Raw genomic sequence first — 25,846 nt, 5'->3', positions numbered from 1 at the left:
CTCACTGCTAGTGGAGCTGAAGCCACATCAAGTAAATGGGAAGTTTTATTGGTATTTTTGCTCTTTGGTAGCCAAACATATTTGTGTTCTTAAAAAAATAATTGAATGTGGGATCATAGCAACGACTGAAAAGGATGATAATGCGTGGAAGATGTCTCTTCTAATACTGACAAACCCATATTTTTTCATTTCCAATCACTAATGTTGTCTTCCTCTATTTTTTCTATAAATATTTAAATCAGGGGTGTCCAACCTTGGCAACTTTAAGACTTGTGGACTTCAACTCCCAGAATTCCTCAGCCAGCTTTGCTGGCTGAGGAATTCTGGGAGTTGAAGTCCACAAGTCTTAAAGTTGCCAAGGTTGGACACCCTGATTTAAATGTTTTTACTGACACCAGTTGTTTCCATGTTTGGAATACCAGTTATTTGATGATTCAACCATGTGGTAATGAAACAGACTATTAATAGTAGTAGCAATTATTAGTGGGGATGAGTCAAACTATTATTATTATTATTATTATTATTATTATTAAAAAGAGCATCTTTGCATGCTTGCGAGTAGCTGGAGAAGTCTTCTATTCCGTCTTTTTGTAAACAGGAGCAACTTTACCATACAGTGTTTTGTAAGCATCTGATTACAGAAGAGCTTTTGTGTCTCTTAAGACAGATTCCTTTTTATATAAAAAAAAGGAGATAAAGGTAAATTGATGCTTCTCTCCTCCCTCCAAAGCAGAACTCTTTTTAATAAATAAAGAAAAGCTGAGTCCCCCCCCCCTTCCCTCTGCATTTGAATTTTCCTCCCCCTTCCTTTCCTCGATTCCATTTAAGAATTCCCTCTGCCCACCTTCACAAATGGGAGCCACTTCAAAATGGAGTAGATGTGCAACTCGCTTTCTCTCTCCCTCCCTCCCATCCTCCCTCCCCCCTCTCTTTAGGATACTGACAACAGTGCTGGGGAACTTAGCGAGGGTCAAAGACCAAGACTAACAAAAGCTGCTGAAAGTATCCTGATGGGACACTCTGTTTACATGGGCCAGACTACCAGCCAAGTTCCTCAAGAATTAACTCAACAGATGTCACCATCAGGACAGCGTGACAATGTTGCAGGTATTAGTTTATATGAAGTATTATGAAGTATTCAAACAGATTATAGTATAACTTGAAAAAGTTTCTGATTACCAATTTGCAACATAAAACCATGGGTTTAAAACATCCGGAAGGGTTGCTTCTTCATTCTATATGCTGGGAGATAGGTAAAATCTAATGCCACAATGTATGCTAACCAATATCTAAATTATGTAGGGATTATGTAGATTAAAGACATTTTAAAAAGGTAACCTCTCTGGCTAAAATTTGCTGGCTCTGAGAAAGCGAAATAGATGTGCATGTTCAGACTGGCATACATTACTTTTTGGAAATCGGAGCTACTATCGCAGTATATTTCTTAAGATGTACCCCTTGGTTTAAATCCTGAATTTCTGTTGCCAGTCAAGCAAGAGCTTAAGCAGAGGTCATAGCTCAATGGGGAGAGCCCTTAGAAAGCATCAGGTCCTGTCCTCAGCTGTAAGGTAATAAGGCGAGTAAAACATTTGACGTGACCTCATGAAAGGCCCAATGCTGTAATAGGCACTTTCCAACATTGGAACATTTAATATTTTCAGAACACAAATACTTCAACTAAAAGTATTTTCTTGCTTCAAGAGTTCTTGAAAAAGACATCACAGTTAAATAACACACTTAGCCCAGAATATATTTTTTCTTGGAGGGAGGGGAATTGAATTCTTGAATAGTTACAACTTTTTATGCTAATTCTGTAAAAATAAATGAATAAAGTACAGCATCGTTATATATCATTCCATCAACAGTTTAGGGTAAGTGCCCATATTTTATTTCAAGCTTGTTGCTTGCATTATAATTTAGAATTGTTAACAGTTAAATAGTATATGAGGTCATCTGGTTATAAAGATTACATATTTTCAGAATTTGACTTTATGCACAAATTAAAAACATATTAAATGAGCTTTTCAAAATAAACATTGATACTGGGAAACAAAAAGCATGCTAACTGATTCCTGGTATTAAGTAATGGTAATTCTATCAAGATTTTTAGTAAAAGTCAATATTTTTGTGGTTAATATTTAATATAAAAATTCAGCTTAGTGTGAAGTACAGGTAGTCCTTATTTATCAATTACCTCATTTAGCAACTGTACGGAGTTCTGGGATTGATGAAAAAGTAATTTTAGACCAATCCTCACATTTATAACCTTCACAAGTCTATAAAGCAAAGGAAAACTAAGATCATGAGCAAAGATGTGGTTTCACTTAGTGACAACTTCACTTAATGACAAAGTTTTTGGTCCACTTGTAGCTAAATGAGGACTACCTGTATAATATCTTTAAAACAACGGCAACAACAATTCTGGCAGTTTTGTCTGAAGTTGTTATGTGAGGACTGCATAGTTGTTAAGTGAGGACTCTAAGCTTATCTTGTCCTGTGAATATTGCATGTAAATAAGGTTTGTGTCTATTGATGACTGAGATGGGCAGACTGAACCATATTTTCAACAGGGACACTGAGCATCCTAGACCAAACTAAAATCCAAAATGCTAGAGAGAGAGAGAGCAATAAGACCAGATAAGCAGGAATTAACACCAGACCAAAAAAAATCCAAATAGAAAATAATACTCTAATCAAGGAACTACCAAGGAGAAAACTACACCCCCACCAAGATTGGCAGGGCAAGCTACTATATGTAAACAGTGAGCAAACCCCATACTGACTAGCAGGGATAATGTTACCTGGTTGGGTAATGAAATATTTGCAAGCAAACAACCAAATTCAGAGAGCCCCAAGGACCACAAAGTTCAATCTTGAGCCACATATATTCTCTGGTCTAGGACAACTTGGTTCCACCACCTCATCACCCCCACCTTGCCGCAGCCACCTTACCGCTGAACAAATCACCCTAACCAACTTGCTATGGGGACAACTCACCACAAACCTAGACTTTCCACTCTTGTTTCCAAAGCTGGCCCAACTGAAGGGAGGTAAAAGTTCTCTCCAGTCTGCACTTCTTCTCCAAAGGCTTCCTCACCACGCTTTACAGTGCCCCCCCCCCCCCCAAGTGGTGGGCTAGGCAAGAGTCATTGTTACACACACACACACCATTCCAAGCTTGAGGACTTTTATTCATATCTGAGCTGGCAAGTTGCCAATCATGCCTGGGCTTGGGGAGAAGGACCTCTCCTTTGGCGTGGTGTGCTGGATCCTGAGAGTTCCTTGGCGAGGAGAGGTACAAGCAGGGACAGTAACAGGGTGACTTCCTCACAACAGCAGAAAGAAGGCTAAGTGGGAGTCATTGTTGTACATTAACAATAAACATTTGATTGATTGATTGTTCTGGGCTGGGCGCTTCAGCAGGAAGAACCTTCGCAGCAAGGAAACATTATTTCTGTCAATAACATAAATAAATAGATAGGAGCAAGATGAGATTATAGTAAAAGTGATTGGGTCATGTGGAAACTCAGGGAATGACAATGGGATTGTTTGATATGTATTTCTTTAGAAAATATCTGTGTTGAATACATGTTTTAAATATAAATTTATTCATGGATATAGATGTCAAAGGAATGCATGTAATTCTGAAAGCATAATTTATGATGACAGATCAAGAGAATTAGTGAAGACTATAAGGATGGTGAGATGTTTTGAATATGGGACATACCTGTTTTTTTAGCATCAGGAGTTGGCCTGGTGAAATATGGTTTGGAAAAAGAAAAAAGAAAACAGTGAAAGAAATAAGACTGAGAATAAAACAACTATAGGAAGAAAAAGTAATTTCCCGTATACACTGTTGTGTCATTGCAATAATGAAGGTATAATGTATAATTTAGGGCTAAAATTATCCCCATTTTGTGTGATGCAACTCTTTATGAAAACTTTCATTGTGCTTTCTCCCAATAAAGTATTTTTAAAAGGTGATATTAAGAGATTTATGAATAAACTTTGTTTATGCCAACATGGACTAGTTTACGAGTTTCAATTTCAAAACGTTTTCTGTCTGTTGGCAAAATTCCCACCAGTTATTTTGAAAAATCATAACCATGCATGTAAAGAATTACAATGATCATACAGAGCATGTTCAAAATCTTGTCTGAGAGTAACCTACAAAGAATGTAGATAGCAGTGTTTCAGCCATGGGATCTCACGTACGGTAGTGAGCTATCAACCCAACTTTATAGGTGTGCATTGGAAATGGTAACATTTTAAATTGAAACCATGCTTTTAATATGTTTTTAATCCCTCAGGAGATATTCTTGGTGTTCCTGATGTTACTCATGGGCCAATGAGCATAGCTGAACTTGCTCAACCTAATTCCCTAGGAGCATATGGAAACACCAATCTGACACCTCAGTTGGATGCCTCATTGCAGGTAGCCCTTGCCAATGTGTTTGACTGTTTTAGTATTCTTTTAAATAGTATTTAATATTCTTTTCTGTGTATTACAAAGCACCTCTTTCTATGTATTTTATAAGATTTCATTAGAGCTATCTCACTTGTTTTTGTGTGTGTATTATCCTACTATTTTACATCTAAAGTGGTTTTTGAAGTGTTATTCTTCAGCAAAAAAAAGTGTTTTTCTAACCTGAATTCACATAGACTGAAGTTGAATTCAGATGTTACAAGAAGTTTTTCTTGATAGTCTCACCTGTCATGAAGATAGCTATCTAGAGAGCTTGTTTCTTTGCATGGAATATTGCACCCCATTTCTCACTAGTCATTTAAAGCATAAAGGCACATAATTCATATAAGTAAGATGCAATTCAAGTGCTGGTTGTTACTTATAATGCCTTTCAAGGCATGGCACTGGATTATTTGTGGGATTGCTTCTCTCCAATTGTGAGTTCCAATAGGACAGGTATGCTTTGGATCCCATCTAGTGAGACCCAGAAAATGAGCCTTTGGAACCCTAGTACCCCTGCAATTCAACTTGCTATAATCCTGCCAACTGCTTGGAAAGCCTTAGACCTGGTTATGTTCCCAGGCCTGTGGGTAGGAGGTTGGCTTGTGCCCAAGATATGTTAGGGCTTTTGTTGTTTGAGTATTGCCTTGGTAGCCATTTAGGTGTATACATGTTTATGTATATGGTTATGGATTGCAGAATCACTGTGGTGAGCTGGATGATGAAATAAATACATAACCAAACCATACTGTATATACATGACTTGTAATTATTTCTTTTCCCTGCATATTTCTTAAACTTCCCAGTTTGTCTACATTCTTAGTATCTTCTCATCCTCCATCCAATCAGATCAAACCCTGCTTGGCTTTTCAAGATCAAACCAATTTAGTTAAATGCTGCCACTGGAATTAATAAAGGAAAAAGATCTCAATAAACATAAGCATAAACAAGGATTTTGCCACTTTTGAAAGGATTCAGGAGCATCTATGGATTCAGGAGCATCTATGGGGAGATCCACAAAATGTGATTTCTCGCATCCTCCATTACTCATTTCAAAGTAAAAAGAATATCTTCGTGTTCAGGGCAAATGTTATAAATCTACAGTTTAAGTGTTCTGTTTGTTCTAGTTGACATGAATGGCCATTAGGGATTAGGTCTCATTTTATCAGTTCTGCTTTAATTTCTGCTGGAAAGAAAGATTGGACAGGGATAAATGTGGAACAGTTTTTTTTTTTAAATTACGTTCTTGAAGTTTTGTTTGATCTTACTTGATCCAGTTAGATATCATAATACCAACATGTGTTTCATAATTGTCATGCAGACAAAGTCCCAAGAAGCTTTCCAGGAAATACCAGTGAATTCCAGAATCATCTGTGTAAAACCAAAATCCGAACATACACAGCAGAAAGGTAAATTATCCTGTTACCGTGTTTGAAAGTTGTTGTCCTGATCCATATTGAATTGTCAGATTTGGGGGATGTGTCTCTTGTATAAAGTTGAGGCTGAGTATATTTTCGTCACTCTTTTTAACCCATTGCTTGAACACCAAAGAAATGGACACATGAGTAAAGTAAAGGTCTAATAAGACACATGAGAATAGGCCAAAGAGTTCCCAGTTCTCTTCACTCTGAACAAGGCTCCCAAGTAATCCAAATCAAAAAGGGAAAGGTCTTAGGTATTAACAAATGAAATCATTTTGGGACAGTTACACTTTCTCAGATCTAGGAAGAAGGCAAAGGCAAGCCACTTCTGAAAATCTTATCAAGAAAACTGCAGGAACTGGTCCAGGCACTTGCCAGGAGTCAATACTGACTTAGAAGCACCACACAAAAAAGGAAAATTGCATCTGTTGTATGTGGTTAAAATTCAGTGGTATAGATATTGAGAAAAATGACAAGATTGAAGGATATAGATTGTAGAACCATGCTTCAATCTCTTTTGAGATTCTGAACTTTTCAAAGTTTCGTGGAGGATAATAATGCAGAGTTATCTAGAAGAGTATAGAAAACATATTTTTGCATCTTCTTATACAGATACTCTTGCCTGAAAACTGGGATTAGCAGTGGGTCCCATGAATGATCTCTTTTGTAGTAAATCCACATTTGGTGCTAGAGAGTGTATAGGAAGTTTTAGCCAATCTGGTTGTATCTGAATTCTTGACCACAAGGTGGCAGTGTCTTGTGCTTATAAAGGAGGAAGGCTAGGAAGAGAAGGCTCCTTACAAAATGGAAAAAGACACAGCCAACAAAATTTTTCATGATGTTAGTGGTTGTTTAAGGGATAACTGCTTTGCTATAAATGCCATATAAAATAGAATTTAATTAGACTGTTGTAACAGGATAACGGGAGATGTTTATTATTTTATGGTAAGATAAAGTCTTTAAGCCCTAGATCAGCTGGAGATCGCCTCAGATTACATCCTTTTTCTACGTAATAACATGTCCTGCTGGACATAAAGGAAATTATCTTGAAATTAGTAAATGATTAAGAATGATTTTACATTCAACAAATAATCATGCTAGTATATGTTTTATTTATCAAATATTTATGCTGGAATTTTTTATAGGCTATTCAGTATAAATATTACTTATCTTTTTCATAACAGAATCATGGATTAGGAGCAGCATATACTTGTCTACAAGTTTATGAAGTAGTTGTTTGAATCAAAATGTTTGTATATGGTTGTGTGTGTGAGAGAAAGAGAGGGAGGGAGGGAGAGAGAGAGAGATTATTTTATGTTACAATTATTGCAATTATATTTACACTAGTATATTCACCTGAATGGTAATGTTAAGGAAAACTACTTCAGGTAGTAAATTATTACAGAAACGTATCTTTCAATATTATGAAGATTACTTTACATTTACTGAGAATACAGTAAATAAAGGGTGGTTTTTTTTTTACCAAATTTATATTTTTGGGTGGGTATTAAAGATAATCTTTAATTGAGGATCATTTTCTTTTTGGATAAATATAGTTGTGCTTCTAATTTGATTTTTGTTCTGTATATACTTTAAAAATCCTCGTGGAAAATTGATATTCAATTTTTTATACCCACACACATACACGTGTATATATTATAATTTATTATATGTGTATAATTAAATATATAAATACAATATAGTGATGTTTATTCAGTTAAGAATTATTAATTTGAATCTGGAACATTGATTTGGACAAAATTATATAAGGTTGCTCGACTTATTGGAAATATTGGGATGCTTTTTGTTGTGTCTGAGTCTCTTTAAACTTTAAATAACACTATAAAATTAATATTTATTTTCAGAAGCTCTGTTGGTAAATTCTGGTAAGAAAACCATATAAGTTGTTAGTTATGTCTAATACCAGTAACTTCTAGATTTGCAAGATAATTAGCCTTTTAACTTTTTGTAGAAACCTTGCTTTATACTTAAGGCCTGCAATCAGGTGCAAGTAAATATGTTGGTTTTGTCCTGTTGATCCTGTTTGGACAAAGTTGCTTTGGGCTGGAGATTATTGCTTTCCATTGCAATTACTAAGAGGCACACAATGGGCAGTGCCAAATGGAGGCAGGCTCTGAGGAGAGGTTTTCTGATCTGCTATCCCAGGACTTTCAAAAACAGTCCCCACTTGATATGTCCTGTTTTCTGGAAAAGCAGTACCTAATAAATTTAGATAAAGTATTTTCATATATTGACTCCTCCATGATATGCAGTTACATCGTATTAAGGAGAATGTTTGGTGTAGTGGTTAAAGTCGAATTAGGTGACCGTTCTAGTTCTCCCCTAGGCACAGAAGCTTAAATGACTGATTTGGGCCAGTTATTCTCTCTCAGCTCAACCCAATCTCACAAGATTGTTGTGGGGAAGATGGGAAGAAACATTATGTTCATCACTTTGAGTTAACATAAAGGTAGGATATATCTCTAATAAATACAGATAAACATCAGTAGTAGGTTACTGGAAAATATTCAGAACTCTGTCCTATCTGTCACATTTTTTAAACATTTGATCTTGTGAAAATTTTGCTTCCTACATGAATCTTCATCACTGAGCCAATTTTAATATTGGCCCAACCTCCTATACCAAATACCATATGGGTTCTATCAGGCAATAATAGCAATTATTTGCCATTTAAAATTATTGGATCAACTGTGCATTGCTATCCTTGAATATATTAAACACTTCACAAATTTAACAAGCAGTGTAGCTGTCATGATGAAATGGATGATCAAAGAACAGTCTGTAAAAGCTTACAAGATTTCTGTGCAGTATTGGAAAATAAGAATTGGAAGCTAATGTGTGTTTACAAAACTAATTTCTTCTATTAATAAATTAATTGCTTAAAACACTTTGCTGCTGATGCCTTGTCATTAATCATAAATTATTCTAATGAATTACAGTTATTTTAAATTCCTACCAGATGCTTTAGTTGTAAGTAACAACACAGTCAAAATGAACAATTCATACACAAAAAATAACAGTTATGGGATAATTTTTCTTGATTTTCTTTTGATGATTGCTTTTGAAGGACAGAATGATGTGACAATATAGGCTATGCTGCTTGAAATAAAAGCTTGCAGTATAATAGGAAAAACGGATATTGTCAGATAGCACAGAGCAATCAGTAGGAAGTAAGTTTGGGATGGTACAAAACTGGTTGGCATCAGAACTGGGACAGTTCCTATGGACTGGAAGAACAGACTTGATGGGGATTGAGTCCTAATCACTTTCAGAAGTCTAAGAAGAGTTTACAATGCTTCTCTGCTTCTCTCAACAGCCGGACCAATTTGGTCCTGAAAAGATCTGGGTGCCAAGCCATAGAGGACACTACTGTATAGAGTTGATAATACACTATTTAAAGAGCAGTTAAATAAAATAATTGGAGCACCTTGTGTTAATTTTAAAAGAGTCTTCATGGATTATTATTATTATTTTAAACATAAACATTCAAATTCCTTATCATAATCTAGCAATTTAGTTTTCTTTTGTATTCTTTCATCTCCCCATAACATTTATAATTAGTTCTGATGGAAGAAAAAAAAATACAAATAGAGTGCTGGTACTTGATCCAAGAGGAGCTAAGATGAGGAAAAAGGATTGAAGACCATCTCCCCTAATGTTAATTTGATGAAGACTGATTCCCCAGCAATTATTTAAAAAAATATTTTTAAATTGGTAGAATCAATCACATTATATATATTGTGTCTGTAAACCAGTAGTCCACCACTACTACTTATAGCAATGGAATCCTTATAAAACAAATGAAGAAATGCTTCCTTTTCTCTGCCTTAAATCTATTTTTCAGAAGATTTGAATGTAGATATATGTGTGTATGTGGTGAAATTCCTAAACAAATATATAAAGAAAGACTTAATGGGTTGAGAGTAAAGGTAGAAGCAAGAATAGTGTGCAAGGATGGAATAGCCTTACAAATGATGTTACAACTATTTTCACATTACCTCTTTTTTTGTCTTATCTCAGGCCTTTAGTAACTTGAGCTATTTCTAACTCCTTTTCTCATCCACAAATTTTCTCTGTGTTGAGAAGAAATATTGGTACAATGTATGTGTTTGTGTGAATGTATATATTTATATACATATATTACTAAATTATTAAATATTACTAAATATATTGCTCATTTAGTATCCTCTGACTAACATTAATTTTTGTATCTTATGATGAATGTATTTTTACAATGACTATGATCATGATTTTATATCTTATTGCTTGTATGTATACTGAGAGCTTATGCACCGGAGAAAAATTCCTTGTGTGTCCAATCACACTTGGCCAATAAAGAATTCTATTCTATACCAAGCTGATGCTGGCAAAAATTGTTGCAAAAATGTGGGTTTTTAGGTCAGCTACCTGTAAAATATGAGATAAAGTACTTGAATGCTGAATCAAAGTATGAGGATAAAAGAGATGGTTGAAAAGGGAAAAGGAAGAAAGGCGGGTTCTGTCAGTGGAAGCAGAGAAAAGGGAAGATAATTTATCATTTTGGGGATTCTATCTACCAAAGAAACACTTTTTGCCAATTTCTACTAACTTTTCATGAGGCTCAGAAGCTTACCAGGATGTAATAGATCAACCTATTCTACAAAGCAACTGAAAGCAGAACAAGAACCAGTGGATGGAAACTAACCAAAGAGAGAACCAACCTTGAAATAAGGAGAACTGTTCCTGACAGTTAGAACACTTGATCATTGGAATGGCTTGCTTTGAGATGTGGTGGATGCTCCATCACTAGACAATTTTAAGAAGAGAATGGGCAACCATTTGCCTAAATGGTATAGGGCAGGGGTCTCCAACCTTGGCCACTTTAAGCCTGGCGGACTTCAACTCCCAGAATCCCCCAGCCAGCTTTGCTGGCTGGGGGATTCTGGGAGTTGAAGTCCGCCAGGCTTCAAGTGGCCAAGGTTGGAGACCCCTGGTATAGGGTCTCCTGCTTGAGCAGGGGATTGGACTAGAAGACCTCCAACATCTCTTCCAACTCTGTTATTCTATTAACTTGAATAATTTTGTCCTGATACTGGGAACAATAACACATATTTTATGCTACTAATAATTGCTACCACCGCCATTAAGAGAAGGCGAACACGCAGGTAGGGCACAAATCCCACTGGCATCCAATTTGAGTGATAGGGAACAAAAGCAGATGATGATGAGCTGGTAAGGCTGACCTGGTTTCATCTTTTCAAGCATTGGTCATATTGCATAAATGGGGAACAATATGAATGGCAAATACAGGAAAACCTATCTGAGATGCTAATGACTGCATTTGCCCAAGAGCTATCTCATTACCCTTGCCAAGGTTTCTCATAAATTGGATCTGTCAGTCACAGCATGGTGTCTGTCATTTTGACACATACCAAGCAGAAAATATAAAAGTGTCCTTAACTGCCCTCTGGCTTAGCTCCCCCACCCTCCGTAACTTGAATTTGTTGCGGAGTCTGTTTTATATATACAAAATGAGGCTATAGCCAAAGCTGCTTAGAAAAATCATTGTAAATATCTGCATTTGTCTATTTTAATAACAGTAGTTGTTTCATCTATAAAATAACCATCAATCCTTCAACCCCAACCCCACCCACCCCCCCGTGCAGATTCTCAAGATCTTTTTGAAGCTGTGTTATTTTGCATTCCTGAATTATAGTTAGAAAAAGCAATCACTTTCAACATTTTATTTTGAAATGCAAAGATATCAGTCTCAAAACAGTCTCAGCCAGTAAAAAAATCATTTTTTATAAATGAATTTAGAATCTGGTGAGAAAAGGAGGCTTAGGTGTAAGAGCCTGTAATTGGAAATTCTTTGGTTCTCAAGGTTTGGCCAGAAAGGGTCTGCTATTAGGGTCATTGCTGATGTTGAAAAGATTATCAGTGAGATGAGTGATGCTGATGAAAAGATGTTGGTATCCAAAGAAAGATTATTCCCAGCTGAGATTTGCAGATATAGTCTGTGGATCCCAAATATATGGGAAATTTATTCTGCTAGTCCATCTGAGTTTGTCCTTTCCTTATTTTGGTGCCTCCAGAATAACAAAATTGAATAACAGAGTTGGAAGTTCTTCTATTATTGCAGTTTTCTAGTCCAACCCCTTGCTCAAGCAAGAAACCCTATACCCGTGATGGCAAACCTATGGCATGCGTGACGGAAGTGGCACGCAGAGCCACTTCTGCCGGCACGTGAGAGGTCGCCCGGAAGACCCCCACTGCGCATGCACGCGCCCCCCGCCAGCCAGCTGATTCTCGGGTACCTGCCGCGCACGTGCGGGGGGAGACGAATGCGTGGGAGATTGCACGCATGCACAGAGGCATACAGCGTGTGGGGGTTGCATGTGCATGTGCAGGGGGGCGGGGGGAGTCATGCGTGCATTGCGTCATGGGTGCAGGCATGCGAGTGTGCGCATGCATGCACACACACACACTTTTTGCCATCACGGCCCGATACCATTTCGTACAAGTGATTCTCCAATCTCTTCTTAAAAACCTCCAGTGATGGAGCATTCACAATTTCTGAAGGCAAGCCACTAATTAATTGTTCTGTCAAGAAATTTCTCCTTATTTCTAGGTTGCTTCTCTCCTTTATTAGTTTCCACCCTTTGTTTCTTGTCCTGCCTTAAGGTGGTTTGGATAATAGATTGATCCCCCTCTTACAAATATGTTATGACTGCAGTTTCCAAGATCCCCAATGGCAGAGTTGGCATAAGGATGGCTCACCAACAGAACAACACTGCTGAATGAATTCCACATTTGGTACTTCCCACAATTGCCACCAAAAGCCTATAAGCAGAGCATAAAGGCTATAACTGTTTCCCGCTGTTACCCTCAGCAGCATTTGTTTTTTGTTTATTATGCAATCCCTTCAACAAATTTTCTAAGCGGCATATAAAATACCTCTTTAACTTTCCAGAAGGCCCTGAAGTCCTCACTGTTCCGCTAAGGATTTGGGCTAGGCTGGGAGTAGAGTCAGGAGGTTAATAGCATGGTTGATCTGGCACCTGGTGGGAAGAGTTGCTGTGTTTCTACTCCTGTTATTCTTGGTTGTTGTAAGCTATTTAGGATTACTACTTGAGATAGGAAATCATACAAGTTTTTAAAATAGATATTATAAATAAAGATTCATCAAGGAATTGCTTATTAAGATGCAGTTATTTATTAATTTTAATCCAGTGATCAGGAATACTCTTTGGACAGTTGTACATACATATTAAAATTAAATGCATTATAATTAAGATGTAGAAAAAAACATAATACACATACACACATGTATCCATGACTATTACTAATATTTGTATCTGTTTTATGATTAATGTAAATTTACAGTGACTATGATAATGATCTATCACTATTGTATGTACACTGAGAGCTTATGCACGAGACAAATTCCTTGTGTGTCTAATCACACTTGGGCAATAAAGAATTACATAAATATGACCTAACGTGATCTTTTTGCCACACAAGTCCTAAAGCTAGGTAGGAGAATCTCAGTTAAACAAATGAGCCAAGAATATTATACTTAACGTATTGAGAATGATCCAAAATTACATATTTATGTGTGTGCCTCTAGGATTGTCATCATCACCTGATTTTCTGATACACCTACAGTTTTCAGCAGCAATGTTTGCAGCCATTTGCAACTCTTGTTCATTATTTTGTTTTCAACAACTTCTTACACTGTAATCAACTGAGAATGCCAGCTTAGTTTACAGGTAAATATTTGGAGGGAAAGATGCACTGTAACAATTTGCACATTGTTTTCAGAAGCAGCATAACCATTGAAGGGGGTTGCCAGAAGACGAAAAACTCTAGGGATGCTTTTGTTCAGAAAGGGTTATATATCAATCATATTGTAGAGAGTAAAGAGACTGACCTGGACAGAAATAGGCAAGATCCATTACCAAAGATACAAGGCAAAAACATGGCTGCAACCCAAGTGACACAGGTTTATGAAAATATCTCAAACCACCTCTAACTCATAGGTGTATAAAAGGGAAAGGAGGTCAAGCACCATCAGACCTGTAGTACGCCTTTACAGTAGCCAAGCTTAATATGTATCGTTAGTCCTGAGTTTATTTCTTGGTCTGCTCTACATCATGGGACTGATGATTATCTGAATTTTAAATGTAATTTTATTACATCTAATGTAGCCCTTATTCTACTGAAGACTGGTTTTAGGACATCAGTTATCACAATGACATAGCCTCCAAGAAACAGAGCTTATTGTTATTTAAATCTCTTTTTGAAACCGCTGAAAACAGTACCTTGTCACCATATTTTGTAACAACTAATTTCACTGATTACCTTTGTGTAACAAAAATTTACTTTTATCCAAATCTTGACAGTTAATTACCTTAAGCAGAAAGTAATAACTTTCCAATTTGCAGCACAGTTCAGAAACATACCCTTCTTCACCCTTGCAGTTCATAGTTTAAAAAAATGTTTTATTTCACATAGATTTGGACAATGTGAATTTATGTTGACATACACTCATTGCAGTGTAACTCCTAGTTCTCACCCCTAGAGTTGCAAAAGAGGAAGTATACTAATACTGCATATGTAATTCCAACTATGTTGGCTTGATGTTTGTAACACTCCATCATTGCAAGACTATGTGTCTTACATATAATCCAACATTAAGAAGATCTGTATTAATTCACTGAAACGTAGCACTAAACTCAGAAATCCATTTAAGTTTTTAGATGAAAGTCATGCCCATTTTGGTTACAATCTAATTGCCAGTGTTTTAATATGCTGTATGTGCCTCTACCAGCCCAACCCTCTAAAGAATTATGGTAGTTTTCAACTGATTGCTGTGTTTTTGGCAGGCCTTAATGAAAGTTTTTTTAAAAAACCAGATCATGCTTTCTTTTTAAAAAAGCAAGTTATTTGTACTAGCCTTTTCTGCTTTAGTATCACATTTCTGTGGAAAAAGTATTGTGCATTCCTTCCATTTTGCTCTTGGTAGGGCAGGAGGGCAATCCTATGTAATGAAGATATGTATCAATATGTACTTGCAGAAGCCACATTCTGAACAAGGGTAGGGCCAGAGCAAAATGGCAATACCTGGGTGGACATGTGGCAAAGGGCCAAAATAACTGGACAGGGATGGAAAGGAAAGAGACTTTGTTCAGGCATTATTGAAAGGTTAACATTAAGCTGACCCTCAGCCCTTCCTGTCTTCCTATCTTCAAATCTACATTGACTTTCAGCAGTAACTCTGCAATTAATTTCACATTTTCTTGATTAAGAACCCTCCTTACAAATGATTATTAAAAGAAAAAATAAGGAGATGATCAGGCTTGAGCCCAAGGGAGGGATCAAATGCATCATCAGTCATGAGTCCCTTTGCACCCACAAGAGATCTAAGTCCATCCCACCTTCAATTCCACTGACTCTTATCTACTTCTGATTTACTTAGTAGTAGTTAGTAGTTCAGATTAATGTCAATCCGGGGAAATCAGAAGATCCAGACAGTTTAAATGGGTATAAAGATTTATTGCAAGCTTAAGGACTCTACAAGAATCTGAGCTACTAATCAATGCAAGAAAATTGGCATCCCCTACAACAATTTTGTTTTCTCATCTAGTCCAACTTACATTTACATTGCTATGACAAATAAAACATATAACTAAATATGAGCATAATATAAACCCTTCATCCTTGCAAAGAACATGTTACTTCTCTTAAACTTTGCTACTGAATTCATCTTCTTTTGTAACAGTAGTATGAGAAGGTCTTGCTACTGACTGTGATTAGATCATTATTAATAAGAGAAGGAGTCTGATACCAACTTTTCAGACTGACAAATGTTATTAAAAGGTATGGGTTTTTGTGAAGTACAGCTGACTTCCTAGGTGTGTGGCCTGGCTAAATTGATGTAGGATTTAAATTGGGTTCCCCTTCTCTTCCAAAACTGATAATTAAGGAATACCTTAACAAAAGGACCAACCTGACAGTATTTTTTCTTTTTGTAGCACCAGGCTAGAATTGAAATGACTGTATTATAAATGTACTTTATATTAATTAATTCATTTTGCTTTATATTTATTAATGTGATAATAATCTGAACTAGACCACTGCGAAACTATGGCAGAGAAATGGGAATTTTCCAAGCAAATCAAGTTTACTGTGATTCTCATGCATGAAACCATTTCTGATCACTCAGTGAAAAATGTGTTCAGCAGTGTTATTGATAGATGAATAACTGAGCCATTTTAGAATTAACAGCCAACCCTTCTTGGAAATTTTCTGCTTTGTTAGGTACTTTTCAAGATGTAGTGATTAGAAATAACTTGTTATCCTATACAGTTTCTTATACACAAGTGTTTTTTGCTTAAAGCAAAATTAATAAATTGCATATATATTGAAAGAGATGAGGAAGATGGGAAGAGGCTTGTAATCTGGAATGAAATGAATTAATCTAAGAGTTAGAAATCAAAACTTTGTTTAGTCTGAAGAGCAGCAAATCTCCTCATCCAGAACCTCACAACTGTTTCTTGTTTTCTTCCATTCCGGTTGACTGTTGTGTTCTGTTCACTCTCTCTTGGGCAGTGACTGCTTGACTTTTGTTGAATGAACCCATTGTTTTCTTTTTATGTTGCCCATCAAGTGAGCCCCCATCTGGTTTGCATCAGACTGTTTTCACAGCCAACAACTGCTGCTTTTTCTATATCTTGACACTTAAGGGCCCCCATGCTATCAAAGCATTGCTGTGAAAATCTGTCTGGCTGGATTGGTGCAGCTGTGCTGCAGCAGCTTGAAACTATTAACCAAACAATGACAACTTAGAACTTGAACCAGTTTTTATTTCCAGTGGTGTTATGTGTGAATGATGATCAGTACAGTATTGCTGAACCTCACAACTCAACTGTAAGTTCTCCTTTCCAGTGAACTTTTCATTTTTGTATAATCTGTATATGGTTTATTAAAGTTTTTTTTAAATTTTACAAGTGTTTCCTGTACTGGAAAAAAATGCTTTTTTTTCTAAAAAGCAGTGTGTGAGCAAGTATATGCACATGTGCATAAGCACGCTTTAATTTCTTGACATGATTCAAAATAATATATGACATGGAACAATAAGGGGATTTGCTTCTCTAAGTGATGATTACTGTTCAATATCTAACGGGGATAAGGTTGATTTTTTTAATTCAATAAATACAAGTCATGTGAAAAACTGCTTACTAACGATGACTGTAGGTAGGCAGGCAGTATGTATATCTATATGAATTCTTATATGATGTATAATTAGGATCCCGAGAACCTCTGCTTTCAGGAAGGACCAGTAACTGCATAGTTTACTTTTTTCTCTGGAAAAGGTGGCTTAACATGACAGGGGGAAGGGCTCCTCTAATTGCATTCCCACAACAATTGCATATAATAAGTTGGTCTAAGCATGAGCTATTCACCCAAAGTTTTATTTTTAAGTGAGGACTCGAACCTGGGACTTTCTGCTAATACCCTATCCACTATGCCATACTGGCTTTTGTGGTTCAAAAAACATCTTTATAAATGCCTGAATACTACTTACAAAAACTTTGAAAAACACAGTGAGAATCTATGGTGTATCATTGTTTAATTTCTGGGTCATTCCTGAAATATTAAAAAAAAATACCATGGGAATATATGGAAAAGCCTCAGAATAGTAGTGTTCCTCATAATGATAATATGTTCCTTGTAAATTCACTCCCCTTGATGAAATCTGCATTCTAGTTGGGTTCCCTTATCCATGCTCATAATGCAGATAAAAGGACTGTTTTCAAGATTCTTTCCCTAGTGTTAGTTTGTCAACACAGTTTCATAATACATTTTAAATACTACATTATTCTGTGGTTGTCACAATCAGAGAGAACCTTTAGGAATATACTTAATGATTAATTGTACATGCCAGATGTTAGCCCTGGTTAGCATTCTTGACTCCATTAGCAAATAGTTTTGCTAAAGTTTTATTTATTTTATTTATTTGATTTGTCAATTGCTTACAAGATAATAGATACATATAAACATGAGTAAGAACACAGGAAATAGGTACAAATAAATGGGGACAACAGAACAAGGACAATAGGCAGGATTGTGCACTTATGCACGCCCCTTACAGACCTCTTAGGAATGGGGTGAGGTCAATCGTGGATAGTTTGAGGTTAAACGAGTGGGGGTTTGAGGATGTAACAACAGAGTCAGATAGTGCATTCCAGGCATTGACCACTTTATTGCTGAAGTTGTACTTTCTGCAATCGAGTTTGGAGCAATTAACATTGAGTTTGTATCTGTTGTGTGCTCTTGTATTGTTGCGGTTGAAGCTGAAGTAGCCATTGACTGGTAGGACATTGTAGCAGATAATGTTGTGTACTACACTTAAGTCCAACTATAGGTGGCGTAGTTCAAGGTTGTCCATGCCCAAAATTTCAAGCCTGGTGATATGGGGTATTCTGTTGCAAGCAGAGGAGTGTAGTACTCTTCTCGTGAAATAAAAGGAAGTTTTGAGAGATGTCTGTCTCAGAGGTATTGGTTGGAATGGAACATTGCTGGAACGAGACAGACTTCTCTCAAAAGTTCCTTTCATTTGGATAGTAACTGGCACATCTGTGGAATCCCGAATCTGAAAGTTTCGGGCTTCCTTGCAAAAGTAAAAACTACAAATCCACCCCTCATACCCATCACCACATCACATGGCCCAATCACCATCCGTCCCAACGTAAGACTTCCTTTTCACTATGCGCAACACTATGTGATCTTGAACCAGCAAAAGAATTTTATTTTGTCTAACTAGATATACTCAAACGAATTCCCCCCTCCCACTTTCCCAGGCTCAATTGTGGCAGCGTGGAGCATCGAATCTCAATATGGCTTCCGAAGCTGACAATGTAATCTATCAAAATAGAAGCATTTATACCTGCTTCTTACTCACCTTTTTAATTCCTGCCCAAAATCAACTTTATCATGGCATTCTGGTTGTAATCATGCTGCTAGCAAGATATGTTAGTTGTGGTAAGGAAACATGTTGTAATTTCTAATCCTAACTTTTTATCACAAGTGGTAAATGTATTTATGAGTATAACCTCATCAGGATGGCAAGTATGTGTAAGAGAATATCTATTCACATGGCTGCCTTTCATGTATTCTCCTTGAAAAAGAGCTAAACATATAGGACCTCAGGTTGACCTCCGTCTATCCATATTGTTTTTCCTATCTACCACAATTAAATTCTCATCCTCTTCCAAATATTTTCATATAATGCTAAACTAAATGGGTGAGCAGGATATAAGTTGTAGTTCTTCGAGCAAGTGTCTTGTTTGCCAATAAGCCACTTCTGAACAACAAGAGCTAATATCGTGAGTCAAAGACAAGATGAGGTTATTATTGTTATATATTTCAGTTAGCTGCCTAATAATCCTAATATTTCAAATTATGAAGACGGGATCAAGTTGGATATTTTAGTTCTTTAGAGCTTCTGCATTTTCTTTAGTACTTTTCATCAAGCCTATAAGAATGACTACTCCAGCAAGGATAGTGTAACTTCCCTTTTGCTGCTATCTTAACTATAGAGTGGCTGCCATGTTCATATGGAGCTGCAGTAAACGTTGCCAGCATTTCCTCAGCAATGAGTTATGTGTTTTTCAAAATAATTGTATATATAAATACAATCCAGGTGCTTTAAGCAGGCAAAAGGAAGAGAGAAAATCACAAAGAGGAGCAGGGATATGACTATATAAAGAGCAAAAGAAATTTGCTTCTTTTCTGGAAACATATAAAGCATTGAGCTAGGAGGTTGCAGCTGTCTACTTAGATGTCTTAGGATCAGGCTTGAAACAAACTCATCGGAGGGCACGAAGACATTGAACACAACAACACTCAAACTTTGAAGTTGATATTCAACAAAGCCAAGCAGTCAGAATCTGGCAGTAGAAGAAACAAGTCACTTCTTCTGCCCTGTTCTTAATGGAAGATGAATATTTTGCTAGATATGTTTTTCCAGGTGTTCTTTTCATAGATTTCAACCATTTTATTTTTGTATTAGGTTGCAAACTTTGCAATGTGATACTTCTACCCCCTTCTGGCTTCTTATATGTGGGATTGAAAAATATTTAAAAACAGATCCTAGTCATATCAGTAAGAAAATGCTGTGATTCTATGGAGTTTTCTCATCAATTTGTCCATGAAAACTATTTCTAAAATCTCTTAAAAGTGTAGGCAACATTTCTAAGAGCTAAAGAGAAAACAAATAAAATTGCATGATTTAGGCAAAGTATGGCATTCCATGCATCTTCTTTCCCAAGTTGGTCAATGTAAATACTGTGAGGTGAATGTGCCATACAATAAAGAAATAAATGTAAAGACTAATGGCAAAGCAGCTTTCATGTTGGTATATTATGTTTCCAGATACAATAGTGTAGTCTTCCCAATTTGGTCAGTTCTGAATGTGCTGGACTTTCACTTTGGTGTCCATGTTGGCTGAGATATTATGCACACTGAAATTCTAACATATCTGAAGGACATGTTTGAGAAAATAGTGGCAGTGCAGAGTCCACATTCATACATCTGGGAGGAGGATTTGTCTGGATCTCAAGGTATCCTTCCTAAACTGATGCCTTCAAGATACGTTAACCCTAATTCCCATTATCTTTAACTGGTTATGTTGTCTGAGGAGTGGTGGGAATTGTAGTCGGATATCTCTGGAGAAGCAATAAACTGGGGAAAGCTTTTGTAGGAAGCATCCCAAGCTGCTCTTTATTCTTTTAAAGTAAAATCTGGAAGAAAAACAGCATTACAGCATAGTCCCAAAATGCAAAAACCATATAAACATTAAGTAGAGAAACATTTAGCCTCATGTGCTGCTAAAATGCAACTGAAGCAGTACTTTAGAAACATATGTATAAATCTTTATTGCATGTTTGTCCTCTAAAGTTTTAGATTCATCCAACCAATCTAGCTGGTTGCCCAAAATCTGTGATGATTTTATGAATAGCAATGTCAACCCCATATAAGAGTCATTATCAGAAGACTTTATCAAGTGATAGATGAAAGCAAGACAGGTAATTAAGGGTAACATTAAAATTAAATGGCTGGGCAGAATACAGCAGCAACATGTATGTTAGGACAAAATGTTCTCGGTATGAACAAGTAGCTTATTGATGGGCTGTAGCAGAAAACTAAACTAAAATCATGTGTTTCTTCAAGGGGCCATTCAAAGATTTTAGACCAGGGCTGTCAAACTCGTGGCCCACGGGCCGGATGTGTCGCGTGTTGGCCACGCCCACGCCCGATTTTGCAAAGGAGAAAAAAGTCACAATATGTCACGTGAGGCTGCTGCGAGTTTGACACCTCTGTTTTAGACTGTTGAAAAATATAGGGTCCCAAAAGTAAAGTTTATTACTGTATGTAAAGACTGTTATTTACAGAAAGGAAGAGCAGTTGGCACAGGACAGATTAAAAGAATGAAATAGGATGGCTACAGTAAGTTTGGGCAATGTTGAGAGGAAGCAGCTTAGCATCCTTCATACCAAAACCATTTTCAGACCAAACCCATTATATTGTACTAGTTTCATTTTGTGTTTGAAAAGTGTCTGATTTGCCACAGTGGGAGCTCTGGCAGCAGGTGTAATTAATACAAACTGGGTTAAAGCAATTTGTGTTGAACCTCTGGGCTTTCAGGGCTGAAGCAGTCTTTGGCCTGGAGTTTGATGGTTCCAAAACAGAACTTGAGGTCCAAAAACCTCCAGAGGGTGAGGACCAACAAAGATTTATATAAATGTAGATTAAAATAATTCCTCCTCTAATACCAATGCCTTCTCTAACAGTTTGCAATATATTGCTAAGTCATGTTACATTTTATTAATGTTTAGTCAATAAACCATGGTTGTTCAAAACACATTTACACGTCACTAAGATTAGATTCACCTAGTTTATTAAGCCAGAGTCAAATTTAAAAAGTAATACAATAGTATGATGCGTTAACTCCACTAAGATTTGAAGGGTTTTTTTTCACTGCTGTTCATATTGAGCAGGCATTTTTGTTATTGAATATCCCTGGATCATATGTTCTCTTGCCTACTAGTACTGATTTTCTTTCTGAGTAGAGATACACCCTCTATAGTTACACATAGTAGTGCCAAATGGAGCCTCTCAGTGCCTCTCCAGAAGTTACCATCAGTGTACAATTTTAACAGAGGGATATTTTATTTCGTATAATTTTATTGAATTTTACATTTTAACTATGTTCATTTTTTCCCTTGGACCCATCCTTTTTAATGGGAATACCATCATTGATAATGTCATTCAAAAATCAAATATTTCTCTTAAACCTCAATATTGCTTACGCTATGAGAAAGACTTGGTAAGCTTTTACAGGAAGCACAGGACACTCTGGTCATACTTGGAAATGTATCGATATAAAATATGTTTTTAAATTTTTAGGCTTAGTGCTTACATATGGTTTATAGCATTTTCAACATCTGGCTGGACTCTTTTTGTATATTTACTTGCAGTTAAATAAGCATTTTTCAGGTTTCTTAGCTTTTGTTTTTTGTTTAAATGAACAGCCCGTAAGTTGTTAGACTGGGTGATTACTATAAAGAATGCCATTGAGGATAGACACAACTCATTAACCTTTCTGGCATCATTGCTTTGAAGACCATGTTTATAAAACATATAGTTGCATTATGACATTTGAATATTTTTTATGCTTTACCAGCATCTAGCATATGTCAATCAATCTTGAAAGAAAAGGGCAGAAATCACAAAGAACATTTAATAAATCAGATTTTGGAATACACCTGTAGATATTCAGTGAATACAATATATTTGCCCACTTAAGCATTACAATATTCTCTTGCTATTAGAAAATTTGTATGATTATTCTGAGAATAGTATGCAGTGAAAGTTAATAAATTTCGGGGGGTGGGGGGGAGAATAATTATAGTTTGAAAAATCAGAGAATATATCATTGAGGTGACATGTCAGTTCTGTGATATCGTACATGTGATGGAAATCTATACTATCCTTTGTATAGTTTGCATACTAAAATCATACAGTACAATGTACATCCAGTGGAATTTGGTTCCTTGCAAAGTGAGCCCATTGCACAGATTTCATGGTATTGAAATTCCCCTTGTATAGAGTGATACCTGTTAGATTTTGGCTTCTCTGTGTTGGAACCCACATATTTTGCTATATACTCAAAACGTACCATACTGTCTTCCAAAAGCAATGGGAGCACTTTGTGGTATATTAATATTGCTGAAAAGAAATATTTAATGTCCAATACTGATCCTGGAAACATAAACATTTTTTGTCTCAACCTCTGCTCATTTTAAAATATCAGGAAAAAAGATTTTCCTTGATCATGTTGGTATTCATTTGCATGTAAACTCACTACATATGTCTAGAGAAGTGGTGGCAGTGTGCAATCCACAATCTTGTATCCAAAGTTCTCTAGGAAAAATCAGTTGAATAACTGATGATAAAAGCTGTTCCTTTTCTGTAAGTTGTGTCAAAATGAGAATGAGAGGAGAAAACCAAAGTCTATGAAAGAGAAGCAAGGAGGATTGAAGAGAGAAGAGATGTTTTAACTTCATTCAGTTATACACACTGTGTTACATCCAGCAGATTATGCCCAAGATGACAGTATCCCTCAATAGCAAAAATAAAAGATTGACCCATCCTGTTCTAATATCTTACATGGGAGTAGGATCAGAATAGCACCCCAATGTAATAAGGAACTTGGCTTTTTTGAGACTCTTAACTGTGTAATAGTGAACTTGGCTTTTTTGAGACTCTTAACCCTCAATAAGATTGACTAGAGGTAGGTCTTTTGGAGGCAAGTTATGGGCAGTCCAGGTGGAGACTTCAGAAACTTAACACCCATCCTCTTGAACACAATATTGAAAGAGAAGCTTTCATGTCAGTTTTGATCAGCTAATTATTAGTCTCTGAGGCACAACAAGGAACAGATTACATAAATCTTCTGCCATTGTATAGTCATGCTAGATAATTAAGCGAGGAAAGAGGAAAGAGTTTTCAATCCTTTAGAATTGAAGAGAAAATGTAATTTGCTCTGCAAATTAATGAAACATTTTGCTTGCCTGGAAAATAATGCAAACCAATCCAAAGCATGATCTTGGAACTCAATCCACATTTTCAGGTTCCTTAAATAATTTACAACCACGAGCCTTGTATTAGCCAAGCTTATATCCAATCATTGGATGTCATAATATAACAATGATTTCATGCTCTGTGTTTACTTTTAGGTACTGTTTCAAAGTTAGCTAAGCATCTGCTATATTGTGTCAAGGGAGGGAGGGAGGGAAAGAGAGAGAGAGAGAGAGAGAGGTGGTGGGAGGGGGGGAATGATCTGTTTTCAGTGCAATGGTAAGATTGTTCTTGTGTAGCCAGTATTAATAGAGAAAGACAAAAGGTTACTAAATAAACTTTAAACATGTATTCATTCCTACATTGTTCCTGAAATCTGTGGCTTAAATTTGCAGACTGGAACATAATTGGAAACTATTATTTTAACAGACTAAAAAAATACAAATTCATTGGCTGAATAAAGCTGCCAAGATCCAGTCTGTAAATAAGATCTCAGATTTAGCTATTATAGTAATGATGTTAATAATCTACATTACTCTACTGAATTTAAACCATCTAATATTTCATTTTCAATTTTGTATTTGGAAAGATTTCCCTACTTTTTAGAAGAAAAAAATAGCCATTATTAATGTGTTATTAATGTACACCACTACCAGATGTTAATATATCTAGGAAAATCTGAATCACGATTTTAGTTCCCTCTGTAAAATAGTCTCATGATTTTTTGGCAGTGGACAAGCATTCAGGATCTTAGTGTTTTCTAAAATGAAGGCCGTGCAGTCAGATGGCATTTTTCAGTTTGAGGTTGGGCAACTTGACCTGCAAATGACTAAATGTTCTTTCTGTTTCAGGGATAGAGGTCATACCCCATTTAAGTCCCCTTCCTGCACCAGGTAAAGTATCTGTGAAGGTGCCATCTGCTGATACAGAGGACAAAACTCTGAGCTTCAGTTCAGTCCATGGGAGTTCAGGCTCTTCTGGAGCAGACACATTTTGAAATGTGCAGGCTTATTCATGCACACAGGCATTTTGGGGAAGAGGATGTTGATGGATATTTGTCTGAAAATAATGTAACACGCTAGCTTTTGGTGCAGAGATGTTGCCAGCCATATTATTGTAAAGAATTGATTTGCCTTTATATATATATGTGTGTGTGTGTGTGTGCATATGTGTTGATAAGATATGTACATTTTTAATAAAATATTTTGTGTTTTTAAAGTTTAAGTCTTGGTATTGTTTCTTTGTTCATCTTTTGAAAACACAAATTTGAATGGAAGGGAGAATCAGATTGCACAGCAGAACATGGGCGATCAGACCATTGGTCTTTCTTACTTTCTAATGTTAAAAATGTTAAAAATTAGCAACATCCACAGGGTTTCATGCCAAACCTGAGGACTGAGCTTCAGAAGTTCTTTATGCTTGCTATCATTGGATTAAAAGATTTTCCTACAATTGCAGCTGGACAAAGTTTTGTTATTCCATGTAATTTACAATTACTATCCGTACTTTTGTGAAGATCAGTGTAACTGGGAAGAAAAATGGAATCTAAATGTGGTTCCTTAATCTGGAAGGGGAAGGCTGTCAAGCCAAACATGTTATTCTGACCTTTGTATAGGTGTCATGGTATAAATTAAGACAGGTGTAGTATAAAATCCAACTTCCTAATTAATATTGGAATCTCTGCATATTTACAATTTTACTTTTTGTCTTTTATCATAATAAAAGAATATCCCATGAGACCTTGCAAGGATGGTGTTGCTCCATTTTCATTTATATACATACACTCTATCAATTCCTGGTCAGCTCATCCATG

General features: G+C 36.3%; 1 protein-coding gene across 4 annotated transcripts in view; it reads left to right on the top strand.

Moving 5' to 3' along the window:
• The window catches only part of KIAA0586 (KIAA0586 ortholog), a 67,012-nt gene extending 41,755 nt beyond the window's left edge, over positions 1-25,257 (top strand). For all 4 annotated transcript variants that reach the window (XM_087952354.1, XM_087952353.1, XM_087952352.1 and 1 more), the window contains exons 30-33: positions 936-1,107; positions 4,311-4,435; positions 5,787-5,874; positions 24,885-25,257. In XM_087952354.1, the coding sequence (XP_087808480.1) occupies positions 936-1,107; positions 4,311-4,435; positions 5,787-5,874; positions 24,885-25,030 (531 nt within the window). In that variant the 3' untranslated portion in view covers positions 25,031-25,257. The remainder of the gene's footprint in view (positions 1-935; positions 1,108-4,310; positions 4,436-5,786; positions 5,875-24,884) is intronic.
• The last annotated feature ends 589 nt before the right edge of the window (positions 25,258-25,846 follow it).

Source organism: Notechis scutatus, chromosome 1 (assembly GCF_049901735.1).
Source record: "Notechis scutatus isolate UNSWTSFEM ecotype Mainland chromosome 1, rNotScu1.2, whole genome shotgun sequence".
In the NCBI taxonomy this organism is placed as follows: Eukaryota; Metazoa; Chordata; class Lepidosauria; order Squamata; family Elapidae; genus Notechis; species Notechis scutatus.
This window is presented reverse-complemented; position numbering and strand designations above follow the sequence as displayed.